General features: G+C 44.4%; 1 protein-coding gene across 1 annotated transcript in view; it reads left to right on the top strand.

The window, feature by feature from the left end:
- The window catches only part of SHISAL2A (shisa like 2A), a 77,152-nt gene extending 64,840 nt beyond the window's left edge, over positions 1-12,312 (top strand). Inside the window, exons 3-4 of the mRNA XM_066594762.1 lie at positions 8,339-8,544; positions 12,194-12,312. Of these exons, the coding sequence (XP_066450859.1) occupies positions 8,339-8,523 (185 nt within the window). The 3' untranslated portion in view covers positions 8,524-8,544; positions 12,194-12,312. The remainder of the gene's footprint in view (positions 1-8,338; positions 8,545-12,193) is intronic.
- The last annotated feature ends 3,866 nt before the right edge of the window (positions 12,313-16,178 follow it).

Raw genomic sequence — 16,178 nt, 5'->3', positions numbered from 1 at the left:
TTCAGACAGACAGAAAGGAGTCAGGGCTCAAACCAGACGTCAGACAGGAATGAGAAGAGACTCAGACAAGCTTCAGATAGGACACTGTACAAACTAGACTTAATTCAGACATGGTTCAGGCGTCAAACACTACATCTATCAAGAGTTCAGACACGACTAAAATAATTGACAGATATGAATCAAACTGGATCCAGACAAGAAACAAACAGACAATAATCTCGCCATCATGCATGCTTAAACCAGAATTATGTCAAGAGAATAACCAGCGCCTCCTGAAAGGAGGGGCTGGAATACATGTGCACAGACCCAAGGTGATTGGCTGGCCAGGCTAATCCACCCCACAGCTAACCAAATCAATCAACACCTGCAGAGATGTGTTCCTATCAGTACCTCATACCTGAATAACAAGGATCACTTGCTGACATGCAGTGATAGTACTATTTTGTTTCTACAGCTCCTGTATAGATATATGTGTCTCCATATTAATAGACTACAAACAAACTCTGTACACTGATTCTGCAATCAAATTTTCATTATGTCTTATGCTTTCCAATATACATGTGGTACAGCAGGTTATCAATAGTGATGAGCAAATTTTTGAAAAGTTCAGTTTGGCTGGTTCACCGAACTTTAGCGAAACCGAACTGGAAATTCACCAAAACCCCTGAGACTATCTAAACACGCCCATGAAAATCACACAAGAGAAATCTCGCACAAACATGAACTCCATTCTTTTGAATGGGGTAATACACATGAGCGAATTTTTTTCCAATTGCACCGCGATGCGGGAAACAAATCGTGGCACGTTCGATCTGGCTGAGTGATCTTGAATCGCAACCCTTTTGTTTTCAGTGGCACCAGTGAAAGCAATGGGAGAAACTCTGCAATCTTCCAGCGTGGCTGTGACAGCCGCGCCAGAGGATTCCTTCCTCCCCGTAGTGATGCGAGGCTGTTTTCCTAAGGAAACGCCAAACATCCCTTGGTATATGGTGGGGAGCGCGATATGGGGGCAGGATTCATGGCCCCATATCTCGCTCACCCTTGTAGGGTTAGCCTAAGGCTCTTAGATAGTATTACACACCAGTGTTCAGGAGTAGTTTTGAGTGAACTAAACCAGTAGAACCATGTTTCTGGTAGAACTTTGCTAAAAGCTTCATTTGGGTTTGTGCCAAAATAAACTTTTAGCAAAGTTCACTCCGAAACATGGTTCCACTGATTTGGTTCACTCAACACTATCAAGAAGAAATGGACAAATGGAAGAGATAAGACTGCACAGAGTATGTTGCCTGTTAGCAAAGAAATAAATGCACAAAATAAAATGTAAGTTTTAATCAAAACCATATACAAAGTTGTTACGTTTGCTCGGCGCACTAAAGTGCCATGCCTGTGTACGCATGCAGGATTGTGTCCTTTTAAAACTGCAACACTCACACATGGTATTGCAAGGACTAATTGCACCTCTCCAGGCTAACTTGGAAGGACTCCTTTCTCTCACTGATCAAGGAAAGTGGGAAAACCCTGCCTAAAAACACGGTAATCATCCTGTTAACGTTAGCCCCACTATCTTCATCTAGGACCTGGCTATCCCCGATTAGGAACCTGGAGAACCTCTTCGCTCCTCTAACTAAATCAGATTAAGCACCGCTATAATTCGAACCTCTCATTCTCTCCTCCAAGACTTCTCCAGAGCAGCACCAGTCCTCTGGAATGCACTACCAAAGGCTATCCAGGCAATCCAGGACTCGAAAAACTTTAGGCGTGCTCTAAAAAGGCATCTCTTCAGGAAGGCATTCCTATATTCCCTAAACCAAACCCCTCTTTACTCCCCTTGATAACATGCTCCCTACTGATTGCAATCCCTGCTAGCCGTAATCAACCACCCCCCTGCAGTCATACCGATTCAGCCACCATAATTCTGACCATTGTCTGTGTCTATAGCATCTTACACTCTCCACCCCGCCATACCGTGCACATCTCCAACCCTTTTACCTTCTGTATCACCCCATTAAGGCCGACTGCACACGCCACTGAAAGCCTGCATAGGAGTGCATTACAATACGCACTCCTATGCAGACGGCCGCGGTTTGGCCGCACGGCAAACAAACCGCGGCATGTCCTATTTCTGTGTGGGACATGAAAGAGCCGGGGCCGCCAGGCGCGGGTGAGTACACGCTCCTCCCTGCAGGCGCTGGGGTCTGGTCCCGCGGCGAGAATTCTCGCCGCCGGATCTGACCCGCCCGTCTGCAGGCGGCCTATCTGTAGTATGTAAGCTCGTTGGAGCAGGACCCTCACCCCTACTGTTTCCATCCATTGATTACTACATGTAACCGTGTTTTTTGCATTTTTGTTTCTGTCTTTGTTCCCCTCTGTTTTGTAAGCGCTGCGGAATATGGTAGTGCTATATGAATAAAGATTATTATTATATGTCATAGTACTGAAACAGGTTGGATGCTGTGATGGCATTATTGTGACAGACGGAGGCGAAGGCAGTTCGTTGCAACAATAAACTATTGTTACTGAAGCATAAATAATATATACATAGCACTCCATAGGAGGGTGAACGCACTTGAACAATGCATCATAATGTTATATTTCTCAATAGTATGTTCTTAAGTAACATTTCTCAACTTGGGTCTTCGCCAAATATGTCTGATCTAGTTAGAATTTAGCAACTCTGTTCTCAATAGTTCTGATCAATATACGTATGTGCAGGGCTCTAACTATGATTTAGATTACAGGCAGCTTCTTGGATTCCACATCCAGCCTCCTTCTGCCCAAGTTGTGTGGGACCTCTTTAACTACGTACACTTGGCAAACAAAAGATGCATGGAAACCTTCACTAAAAATATACACTTCTCACGACTAGCTACTTTTTGATCCTTCAGCCCACACTTTTTGGAACCAACATCGGAACAACTTTGGTCAATGCACAGATTACTTTATTACTGTGTAACATGTAACGTAAAAAAGGCAATGCTACTCACACTAAATCTTTACTTTTGTTATTCAACTAGTACCTTTCTGCACCATATCACTATAGGGGTGGAAGGAAAAGGGACTTGTTATTTGTATAGTGCCAACTTATTCCACAATGCTTTCAGGTAATTTTTATTTATTAGTGAGTACTCTGTTTTTTTATTGTTCCCCTTGATTCATTTGGGGGCTCCCTAGGGAATTTGGGCTCTGAAAAATTGCCCAATTTGTCACCCCTAATGGAAGTCCTGACTGAGACTATGGTGCAACTATTTTCTTTTTATATGGTGCCTGCTCGACACCTAGAATATTCTCCCTGTTTCTGGGGCGGGGCTTAGTCTTCTATTCAATGCGCTACTGCGGGCCGATCTTTTGGGCGGGGATGTGCTGATCAAGTCACTCTTTTTCGTAGTGCCTGAAGTGCCTCTGACCTCTCCCCTGTCTGCATCACTGGCAGGCAGCAGGGCGTAACGCAGTTGCGCCGCTCAGATTGTGTATGGAGGGAGCGTTAAACACTCCTTCCACTCTGTTACAGCAGAACTGAGCAGTATTGATCGCAGCTAAGGGGCACCGCGCCCAGCTGAGCACTTTTGCCCTTATACTGCAGTAATTCGACTACACTATTCTGCCCTCCAAAGATAATGGAGCTAAGCGAAAACCTGGTCAAATAGAGATCAAGGTTCGCAACTTTGGTCTGAATTTGACCAATTAAAGTTTAGGATTCTGTCCAGGGTTCTAACTAAATGCCTTTTTCAGCAACTTAAATGGAAACTTAGGAAGAAAATCTGAACATAGCAAAAAACACTATGCGACAACAAGGATATATGAATAGATATCTGCTATACTGAGTATCTTAAAAGAGTTGTCCGCTTGTAAACTATTCATTGCCTATCCTTAGAATATGCCACAATAGTAGATCGGAAGGGGTCTGCTGCCAGAATCTCTGCTGATCAGCTTTTTTCCAGGACATGCGCCAAACTGTTTTTGCAAGAATGAGACAGCTCCGTTCTTATTGTAATGGTAAAGCTTGGTATTGCATGCAAAGTCCCTATTTTTTTCTAAGGGAACTATGCCTTTAATACCAAGCCTAACCACTGCAGTGGGAATGGACCTTACAGAAATCAGCTCAATTCACAAAGGCACCACCCGGGCAAGCAACTGATTGACAACAGACCCCTGTGAATAGGCCATCAATAGTTTACAACTGGTCAACCCCTTTAATATGAACATTTTATACCTGTCAGTCACTGTGCACCAAGTCATTTATAAAAGAAAGTCCAGCATTGCAGTGTAATTAGTGTTCATTCTGCCTACTACCTAGGAGATTCTAAGATTATGCATTCAGATGAATGCAGAGAGAACGAGCTGTTCAGTCTTTTTGAAAGCTTGAACATTCAAAGGGTCACCGACTATGAAAGACGGAATAATTTATTCCTGACACTTAAATACTATAATTAAAGTATAAATAACCATGCAAATGACGCTGCTAAAATACTCCTCTACACAATGATGATGAATGTGACAGAAAGTGCAGAAAATTAATGCTAAATTAAATGTTTAAACATCTCTAAAAACACTAGATATCCGTGTATAAATATAGATAATGCAATACCTTTATGGTATTTTAGGCTTTCTTGGACTCCCTGTTGCTCTAGTCTATGGTATTCATTGTGCCAGACACTTCCTGGTCGGTGTTGTGTCAATGCTTCCCAGTCAGTGCTTCTCGACATCTGCTCACTATACCTCCTACCCTTTTTTGTCTCCATCCAATACACTTCTTTGCATATTCCATCGATGCTTCCCCCCTTGTAAGACGCAACATACATCACTTTCAGGTGCCACAGGACACAATGCCTCGCGTTGCACAGTTGCTATTCTCAGTGGTGTACAGGACATCGGTCAATTAGTTGGGCTGACGAAGACTGAGTCTTACAAAAGCACATGTGAATAGGGTGTCCAGATGGGTCATTTGGGAGGAATTTTGGGATGGGGTCAGTCATAGTAGTGCAACAGGCTAGACCGAGGAAGGGGGTCTGTGAAATCATAGTAGTCATGGTGGAACAGCTGCCCCTCTCGGATGGAAGATGCAGCCTGGTGCAGCGTTGCACAGTGGTAAATAGTAGTTCTTATTTAAGAAACTACCCACGGAGTTGGGTAAGGGAAGGTGGTAATTCCCAATAGGGTGCTACCTGCGGAGTCGTGTAGGATAAAATTTGTCGTGACACCAGGTAGGGACCCGTTATGAATAAAAGTAATAATTTGCAAAAAGGAGAGAGCTAAACAAAAATGGTATTACTAATCCTTGCCCTGGTGAGTCTAGTGTGGTACCTCAGTGCAGATGTTGTAGATGGTGGGAAGGGACTCCAGGAAGTAGGATTAGGTGGTAAAACATGTTAACAATTTATTAGCAGGGAGAGAGTTCCTTACTTTGCAACAGTTACACAACTTGAATTACATTTACTTGAGTAGATGATGACAATTGAGATAGACGGATGCTTTTCTTAGATTTGAGTATTTTGGATTGAAATTCCCATTCTTGACCTCCTGACCTTAAACTCCAGCTTTACTTCTCTGGTCTTGACTATCCAGTTTTACTTGCTCCTTTCTTGCTTTTTCCCACTAGCTTCGTGCTGCTGTTTCTTCTAACTGAACTTTTCCCTTTCACTATCTCTCTCTGCTGCTTACTTTATGTCCAACAAGCATAACCTCGCTTTGGTATTCACACTTGATATTCCACCTTCCCACCGCACTGGCTGATCCTAGGTCTTCATTTCTCTTCTCCTCCTCAGCTCCACCTTGATCAGACGTCTCGCAGACTCTCCTCAACTCCCTTTAAGCTCTACCCCCTCTACCTTTTAAACCCTAACTCTCATCATTTGGAGCAGGAGGCTGAACCTCCAATCCTAGGGCCCCTAGCAAGTGGACAGCTAACTAACCAATCCCTGAGCTAGCTGGGTGTGATCGACAGACAAAGCAGAAGATTAGGGTGATTTACCTGAATCAAGCGGGGTTTGGTTTCAGGAACACACAAATTTATCAAATAATAGACCATTTAAAGGTATATACACCTAATTATAAGAAGTGGCCATAAAAGTGCTAGAGTAGCCAACTCTGTGGTACTACAATAGGCCTACCTTCGGTATGTATATAGACTCTGGATATCTCCAATAGAATTCCTGTGAGGAGGGTTGCCGAGGCAGTTTATGGTGGGGAGGCAAGGAAGCAGATCGAGACCACATCTAGCATTGCTTGAAACTTTATTAACGAGTAAAGCAGTTGAACCCGACAGCAAGTTTTTGGAAACAGGAAATGGTGGCAAAAAAAGTTGATGCACTACATCACAGCAGCAGTCTATACTACTTTGTCGCCATTTCCAATCTCATGGCTGAATTTCCGTACTTGCTGACGGCACAATGCTTATATTTTTCTCTCAGTGGTTCTGTTTTTTTGTTACATCACCAGTACACCTACAGGGATGATGAGAGGATGCACTGAGCTTCTGCTGAAGAAGGCGGATTGTCACGATGCAAGTTGCAGATATAATGTAGATAAAGGCATTACAAAAATACACAAAATTTATTTGTGAACAAAGAAGATTTAACCCTTTCCAATCCAATTTGTTTCCTGGTTTTTCTAGGGGGCTTACTCTTTTTCTGCCGTTATACAACAGCGCTCTCTACTGACTAAAGCCAGTACTGCATGATGTGACACGTTGGATAGGCTCCGACAGCAGAGAGGCTGGCAATATACAGTAAGAGAACCCCGATGGATGTCTTCCAACATCAGAGCTGTACAGCCTTAAATCATAATGTCTTCAGAGGTCAGATAGTGGATTGGAAAGGGTTTATGGATAATATGAAATAACAAGAAAACAATTTAGCTTTTACTGCATGGTATGTTCAACTAAGGCCAGTCTCCCATTGATCTCTTTTGAGCGCTGTCTGGTCTATTTTGCCATGTATAGTGCACCTCATCACCCTGCACAATGATTGGGTGCATTAAAACCCGCTGTTGGAGGCAGAAACCTGCGTCCGAAAACGACAGTATAATCGCGGTGACATGCTGTTATTGAAATCGCGATACGTTGCCAACGCATTGTGTGAGAGTGGCCTAAGGCTGGCTGATGATTAACCATTCAGTCGCATCCGACCTTTGGTCGGATAATGATTGGTCAGCCTTAGGCTACTCTCACACAATGCGTCGGCAAAACATCGTGATTTCGATAATGACATTTTACGGAGATTATGCCGTTGCTTTCGGATGCAGGTTCCTGCCTGCTGACTACCGCTAACTAAATCTTATAAGCAATATACACACTATAATCCCAATACTCTTTTAAGAACACTAACAATAATATTTTGGAAGGGACAATTCGGTTACACAATATTGCAGTGCTCTTGATGTCATGCACAGTCCTTCTTTGAAGAGTTAAGACTTCCATTTAAACAACACAGTCTCCTGGGAATACAATATATAAAAATCACTTAAAATGTCCCTCCTACAAAGGCCTGGATTTCTTTAATAATAAAACAGTTCATATGCAGAAGTGAAGATAATTTACTAAGGGTCCAAATCCATTGGCTATGATACCCTACTTTACTACAAGCTTGTTGACTAGCTAATAAAGTCCTCAATGGTGTGCACACTTACAGTAGATTGAGGCCAGCCTCACTTACGGTATGTCAAGTAGGAGTAGTAATTTCGAACAACTGAAGCTAATCTACAGTCGGGAGAATTCTTCAACCACAGTTTCCAGAAGTCCTTGACACTGTCCAGGGTCTTTTATCTAAATTGGTCTCCTGTCACATGGCAGATCGGCCCAGATTCTCTTAGAGTCACAGCCCTTATTTTTGGCCTTTTCAACAGCCAGATGTCGATCCTTCTATATTGTTCATGCTCTACACTTCAGGGAGTTCCTTGTCTCAATTCCTAAATCGATGCCACACTAATGTCTCTCACTGCCCAGCTAACACTTTCCTCTGCGGTATGTCGCACCACCAGAAACTCCTGTTACAGCCACATTCTCAGCTGTCTCTGTCAGTCCCACCTGGACACAGCTCCAATAACCTTTTATAGTCCTGACCTCATCCCTCGAGATGTGTCCCAGGGAGCATGCTCGGTACTACAGTGCTGAAATTTGAAGCAAATTTTGGCACAATTTTTGGCATAAGTTACAGTCCATCAAAAAGGCAACCATTTAACCCTTCAGAGTACCCCCTCAAATTATCATCAAGGCAACTTCAAGTCTAGTGATTTTCCAATGACCTTCAGATGTCACTTATCCATATATTTAGCATTTCTTTCATAGGCAAGTCCAATATATCATACCATATTGAATATAACATGTCTGTATTTTTTCCTTTAGGCATAGAACAAAACTCTTTGGAAGGTCCCAGCAGGTCCAGCCAATCAGCAGTGCCCAATGGTTTTAAGCGTCATTTTCTGAGCCATAAATTGGACTGTGATAATCAACCCCAAGACCCAGACAGATTGTTTCAGAGATGTTTTCTTGCAACTGTGACAACAATCAATGTACAAGGACCTTCCTGAGCTCAATCGTCATTCTAACGAGTATGTACAGATTATTTCCACAGTTCTCAATCACATCTTGTATTGACAGCTTCATTATTCCTAGCCTGTTACGGCTATTAACAGGTTCCAATGGGCTTTTGTTTGTGTCCCAATCGGAGATAAGCTTTGGCCGCATGTCGTTTTATGATTTGTATGGTGGGCATAATGTGCGCCGTCCTCCCGCAGTCTGATTTCTCATTATGAATTGCAGACAGAACATGTCTTTGTTCAAGTATCCAAGTTGCAGAATGTTCAAAAGGAAAAATAAGGCTGAAGGTTTCTGTGTAGAAATTCATTTTGTTGAAGCAGATTTACAAAAATGTGAAACCTTGAAGAACAATTACCTTGATTCTAAGGGTGCTATTACATAAGTGCCATTAACAGTCATGTAATAGCGCTAATTGCCGAGCTACACCTGAGATTACAGTTTCAGCCTGGCTATTGTTGGGAAAACACAAGCACTAGCGATGGTGTGGCGCTCATCTAATAGCAGCCTTAGGCCTCATTCACACGAACACGCGATAAAATGTCGGGCGAAAATCGCGACCATGTAAAGCATTGGATTCTGATGCATTCATTTACATTAGCAATTTGCCGGTACATAAAAAATTTAACCATCAAAACGTGAAATTGGCAACCATTCTTGGTCGCTGATTTTTCACGCTGCTTTACAAAAACGCTAATGGCTCTCATAGACTCCTATGGACGCTGAAAAAAAGGGAGGGGTGGGAGCTTAGCTGCATCCGGCGCTCAGAAAAAAGAGACTTTCTGCCGACCAACAGAATTCTGTGCTGCCCCATATTTTTCCCACCATACGCCTGTGTGAATGGATGAGACAATGCATTAAGCTCGAGGCTCGATAGCGGCTATACCCCATGAATGCGATTTTCGGCTGCGGTGCGGCCAGCGTAAAATCACTTCGCCCGTATGAATGACGCCTTAGTCCCAACAATTACATCTTGGAATTGGCACTAACAAAAGGTATACACTGCATGGCCACTTTATTATTGTCATCTACACTGATTGAAGCTTCCTTGTATGGAAATTAGACCCATAAGTGCAGAATAAAATCACCTGACAAGTTTTCTGTGAATCAGTATCAGGCCTTAGTCAGACGGGCGTTTTTTGCCGCGATTTGCGGATCGCATGACGGATGCGCATCCGCAAATCGCGTGACCGGTGCGCGCAAGTCGCCCGCAAATCGCCCGAAAATCTGCTCCTAGCCGCGTTTCATTAGAAACGGGCCGGAGCTGTCCAGCGCATTGCATTCAATGGAGACGGCAATACAGCCGTCTCCATTGAAAGCAATGCGCTGCGGGCGAGCCCTGGATGAATTGTCGGTAAGGGCTTAAATATATAAGCCCTTACCTGCAATTCATCCTAAATGTGTTAAAATAAAAAAAAATTGCATTCTCACCTTCTGCCGGCAGCTCCGAGCGGCCGTCCTGCAGTGGGTGTGAAGGGGGTGTGAGTCAGACCTGCCCCCTGATTGGCTCAGCGCTGAGCCAATCAGAGGCATGTCTCACTCACACCCATTCATGAATTCATGAATGGATGTGAGTCAGACCTGCCCCTGATTGGCTCAGCGCTGAGAGGCAGCAGTCACTCACCCATTCATGAATTCATGAATGGGTGTGTGAGTGAAACCGGCCTCTGATTGGTCAGGCTGTGACCAATCAGATGCAGATCATTCAGCAGGCGGGGATTTTAAAGCCCCACCGGCTGAATAGTGCCGAGAAGCAGTTCAGGAGAACTGACAGCGGCCGCGGCTGGACTCGGGCTGCAGCGGAAAGGTGAGTAAACAATTTTTTTTTATTTTAACACATTTTAGGATGAATTGCCGGGAAGGGTTTATATATTTAACCCCTTCCCGACAATTCACCCCGCGCACGCCGGCAGCCCATTGCTTTCAATGGAGCGGCTGTATTGCCGCTCCATTGAATTCAATGGGCAAACATCGTTCTTCTCTGCCACAGCTGTTACAGCTGTGGCAGAGAAGAATGATTTGTCTTCTATATGTTCTCAATGGGGTCGGCGCTGCTGCCGCTGGCCCCATTGAGCGCATATACAGAAGCGAACAGAAATCGCAGATCGCAGATAGGTGCGATCTGCGATTTTTTGTTCTATAATTTTTCGGAAGAGCGCATAAAAAGCGCTCATGTGTCCGATACCATTGCAAAGCAATGGTTTTAAAAAATCGCCGGACGCATGCGCATGCGCAAATCGCGGCAAAAAACGCCCGTCTGACTAAGGCCTTAGTGTAAATCCTCATTAGATGGGAAAATCCATTGATCTGAGTGACTTCCAACGAGGCCTGGTCATCGGTGCTAGACTAGCTTGGACCAGGATTTCAGACAGTAATGTCACTGGAACTGGTTGTCTGCTAGCTCATCTGTGCTAAAGAACAATAAGTTGTGCATTCAGACACATTAGATGGAGCATCAGCGTTGTATTCGGCTGCAACATACTTAACTGTGCACTACCTGTTCTTCCGAATGATTCTTGACATCCTCCTCTGACCCCTCTCGTAGACATGTTACTTATGTCCACATCATCCCCTTTCGCTGATTGTTTTTCCTCGATCACACCATTCTCAGTAAACTCTTGACATTGTTGACCAAAAAATCCCCACAAGATTGGCAGTGAAATTCTGGCTCTGGCTAGTCTACTACCGATGACCAGACCTTGTTGGAAGTCGCTCAGATCGCTGGATTTTCCCATCTAATGTGGATTCACACTGAAACTGATCCACATAAAATTTGTTATGTGATATTATGCTCTGGCGTTCTTTAATAAAGTGGCTACACAGTGTATACTAGAATTACTGATACAGAGGCGTAACTTGAAGCTCCTGGGCCCCAATGCAAACCTGTAACAGGGCCCCCAACTATAATGCTTTATTCATAGCGCTGGGCTCCCTATATGGAGAAGAGAGGCCTTATGGACCCCTAAGGCTCCTTGGCCCGGGTGCAACCGCATCCTCTGCATCCCCTATAGCTACACCAGTGGACTGATATACACATAAATAATATTTTTTTTTTCCACTCATCCAGCTTGAACAAACTTTCTGGACCCTGTGATTGTGGCAATTGTACTCTGTAAGCGGCCGATCTCATCAAGACAAACACATTTTCAAATCAAGTCACTTCAACGTTTAGCTGATTGCTATGGATCTGGTTTTAAAATTGCTGATGTTTTTGAAGTTGCCTTATGATTGGCTACTATGGCTTATCCAGGTCTACCAGACATACTTCTCTTCCCCCTTTTGCCAAAACATAAAAAAACACTGTGATGACTCCAGCCGAAGACGAGTCTACTGAATTTGAAGGTGGAAAACATAAAATCTGCAAACCAATGATCCCAGCCGAAGACTAGTCAAATTAAATTGGAAGATGAAAAAATGGGGAAAAAAAACATAAAATCCACAAACCAATAAAATATTCCTGCAAAAACATTCATGGATGTCTTAACCATCAGGCAGATAGTAATGGAAAACATAGCAGTCATTGTGATGTATCCTCATAATATTGAGACATTGGCTGATTTCCGTCTCTTGTCCGGTGTTAATGTAGATTTGTCTATATCAAATATGCAATTTTCGCATTTTGGTTTCTGTGTGACTAATTTGTATTTTTGTACTTTTTTATAGGTCCTTGTGCTAAGCTTCAGTGTTTTCAAGCAGCTGCTTGGCTTCGATCTCCTGTGCCTGCCGCCTTACAGCCCACATGCCACTCATTCCATCAATAAACATTTCTATTGCCTCTTTTACATTGCTTGTCTTTGTGTGGCATTTGTATTAATCTTCCTTTTTCAGAATCACAGTCACATTGCTTGAAAATACAAAAGTTCTGTAGGCTTTCAAGGCCTTCCAATTGAAAGAAATTAACATTTGTTTCTACTTGGCCTTGATAGGCGACAAATGGCTTCCATGGTATATAATGGAAATGAAATTCAGTATATAGACATTTTTTGCAATTGCAATGTCTAATATTTGCTACATATACTACAGATTAAAGAGTAATTTCATCTTTTATACAGTATCTTTATAAATATGTGCACTCAGACCAGGGTTATTAGCAGGATGGGGGCATGTGAGTACCAAAATATCCCTCTTCCTTGCCCAGAAAATTTAGATACACGACAAGGACTGAATCTGTAGCCCAAGTAAAAGAAAGTCTGGCTAGTCACTGACACATAATTGTTGGCACAGGCAAAAAATGGATATTAATGTACAGAAGTGTCAAAAAACTAATATGCTCTCTAGGAAGACATGGACTACTATTCCTCCTCCAGAACCATGATTTGCAGGGGAGCTGCATGCAAAAACATTTTTTTATACTGTATAGTATTGCTATATTGCCTTCTCAAGCCCTCCAGCAAGTTCAATAGAGCTATCTTCTGTCATTTGTCATTAAATCCCTGTCCTTTTAAAATATTGAGATGACTCTTATGACTCTATCCCAGTCTACACAGCAAAGCTTTAAAATGAATTGCAAGCAACAGGACGTGTGGGGTTATTGTCTGTGCTGCGGTGCCCAGTGTGAAATAGTGGATAGACTTGTAAAAATGAACACAAATACCAAATCGGACACTTTCTGAAAATACACAAAATGTCAAGTCTCATTATGACCTTGGATTTTGACTGCTCATTCCAATTACCAACTATTTGTTTTATGTTTAAGAAGTTGTAAAAATGCAGTCAACATTCGTACATGTGCTCAACTGCATGTATATAGTGATGCCTACACTGGCATTGCGATGGTGACTGGAATGTTGAGTTAAGTTTGTGCCTTTAATCTATAGGACAACCTTATGAATTACATTTTCTGCCTTGCCTTTCCCGTGTGCTCTGAGTCTTGTCCTGTTTTCATGCATAATAGTTTAGACATCAATGGCACTGAGGGAGGTTTGATTATTCGGGTCCATTTCAAAGGAACGTCAGATGTGAAGGCAACTGTGGGTTTATAAAGAGCATTGGGTCTATGGCTGTGACTGTAGAGATGTCTATGGATTCCTGTAGTGTAAAAGTGCAAGACACGTTTTTCCCATTCGACATATCTTGTGACTTGTCTTATTTTGGGACCATTATTAAGTACATACAGGTCTGGAATTTTTGATGATCACACAACAGCTTAATAAAGGTGCAAATTGGCACGTAACTAGGGATGAGCGAACGTGTCCGTTACGGACACATCCGCACCCGGACACCGGCTTTGCCGAACACTGCAGTGTTCGCGCGTAAGTGTCCGGGTGCCGCCGGGGGGCGGGGAGATGCGCGGCGGCGCGGGCGGCAGTAGCGGGGAACAGGGGGGAGCCCTCTCTCTCTCCCTCTCCCCCCCACTCCCCGCCGCACCCCCCCGCGCTGCCACGGCGGCCCCCGAACTTTTTCGCCCGAACACTGAAGTGTTCGCAAAGTTCGGTGTTCGGGCGAAAAAGGGGCGGAGCCGAACGTGTTCGCTCATCTCTACACGTAACCTATAGAGACTTATATTATTACTAGAGATGAGCGAGCACCAAAATGCTTGGGTGCTCGTTACTCGGGACGAAATTTTCGCGATGCTCGAGGGTTCGTTTTGAATAACGAACCCCATTAAAGTCAATGGGCGACCCGAGCATTTTTGTATATCGCCGATGCTCGCTAAGGTTTCCATTTGTGAAAATCTGGGCAATTCAAGAAAGTGATGGGAACGACACAGCAACGGATAGGGCAGGCGAGGGGCTACATGTTGGGCTGTATCTCAAGTTCCCAGGTCCCACTATTAAGCCACAATAGTGGCAAGAGTGGGGCCCCCCCTCCCAACAATTTTTACTTCTGAAAAGCCCTCATTAGCAATGCATACCTTAGCTAAGCACCACACTACCTCCAACAAAGCACAATCACTGCCTGCATGACACTCCGCTGCCACTTCTCCTGGGTTACATGCTGACCAACCGCCCCCCCCCCGCACGACCCAGTGTCCACAGCGCACATCAAAGTGTCCCTGCGCAGCCTTCAGCTGCCCTGATGCCACACCACCCTCATGTCTATTTATAAGTGCGTCTGCCATGAGGAGGAACCGCAGGCACACACTGCAGAGGGTTGGCACGGCTAGGCAGCGACCCTCTTTAAAAGGGGCGGGGTGATAGCCCACAATGCTGTACAGAAGCAATGAGAAATATAATCCTGTGCCACCGCCATCTGGAGCTGCACACGTGGGCATAGCAATGGGGAACCTATGTGCCACACACTATTCATTCTGTCAAGGTGTCTGCATGCCCCAGTCAGACCGCGGTTTTTTATAAATAGTCACAGGCAGGTACAACTCCGCAATGGGAATTCCGTGTGCACCCACAGCATGGGTGGCTCCCTGGAACCTACCGGCTGTACATAAATGTATCCCATTGCAGTGCCCTGGACAGCAGAGCTAACGTCAGATTAAATGCAAGTGGGCTTCGGCCCACACTGCATGCCCCAACCTGACCGGGGTTTTTAATTCATAGACACAGGCAGGTACAACTCCCTATTGTGAAGTCCCTGTGGACCGACAGCATGGGAGGGTCCCAGGAAGCCACCGGCGGTACATAAATAAATCCCATTGCATTGCCCAGCACAGCTGAGGTAATGTCATGTTTAATGCAGGTGGGCTTCGGCCCACACTGCATGCCCCAGTCAGACAGGGGTTCTTTAGAAGTGGACACATGCAGTTACAACTCCGTGTGGACCGACAGAATGGGTGGCTCCCTGGAACCCACCGACGGTACATAAATATATCCCATTGCAGTGCCCAGCACAGCTGAGGTAATGTCATGTTTAATGCAGGTGGGCTTCGGCCCACACTGCATGCCTCAGTCAGACTGGGGTTCTTTAGAAGTGGACACATGTAGTTACAACTCCGTGTGGACCCACAGCATGGGTGGCTCCCTGGAACCCACCGGCGGTACATAAATATATCCCATTGCAGTGCCCATCACAGCTGAGGTAATGTCATGTTTAATGCAGGTGGGCTTCGGCCCACACTGCATGCCCCAGTCAGACTGGGGTTCTTTAGAAGTGGACACATGCAGTTACAACTCCGTGTGGACCGACAACATGGGTGGGTGCCAGGAAGCCACCGGCGGTACATAAATATATCCCATTGCAGTGCCCAGCACAGCTGATGTAACGTCAGCTTTAATGCAGGTGGGCAAAAAATTACTTGGATTACACTGTAGGCGAGGGCCCCAAAAAATTGGTGTACCAACAGTACTAATGTACCTCAGAAAAATTGCCCAGGCCCAACCAAAAGGGCAGGTGAAACCCATTAATCGCTTTGGTTAATGTGGCTTAATTTGTAACTAGGGCTGGAGGCAGCCCAGTTAAAATAAAAATTGGTTCAGGTGCAAGTTTCAACGCTTTAATGAGCATTGAAACGTATAAAAATTGTTTACAAAAATTATATGACTGAGCCTTGTGGGCCTAAGAAAAATTGCCTGTTTGGCGTGACTACGTGAGGTTTCAGGAGGAGGAGGACGAATATTATACACAGATTGATGAAGCTAAAAGGTCCCCGTTTTTGATGGTGATAGAGAACAATGCTTCCATCCACGGGTGCAGCCTATGTATTGTTTAGGTATCGCTGCTGTCCGCTGGTGGAGAAGAGAAGTCTGGGGAAATC

This window comes from Eleutherodactylus coqui, chromosome 3 (assembly GCF_035609145.1).
Source record: "Eleutherodactylus coqui strain aEleCoq1 chromosome 3, aEleCoq1.hap1, whole genome shotgun sequence".
Taxonomy (NCBI): domain Eukaryota; kingdom Metazoa; phylum Chordata; class Amphibia; order Anura; family Eleutherodactylidae; genus Eleutherodactylus; species Eleutherodactylus coqui.
The sequence above is the reverse complement of the archived record's forward strand: the minus strand, read 5'-3'. Positions and strand labels throughout refer to the sequence as shown.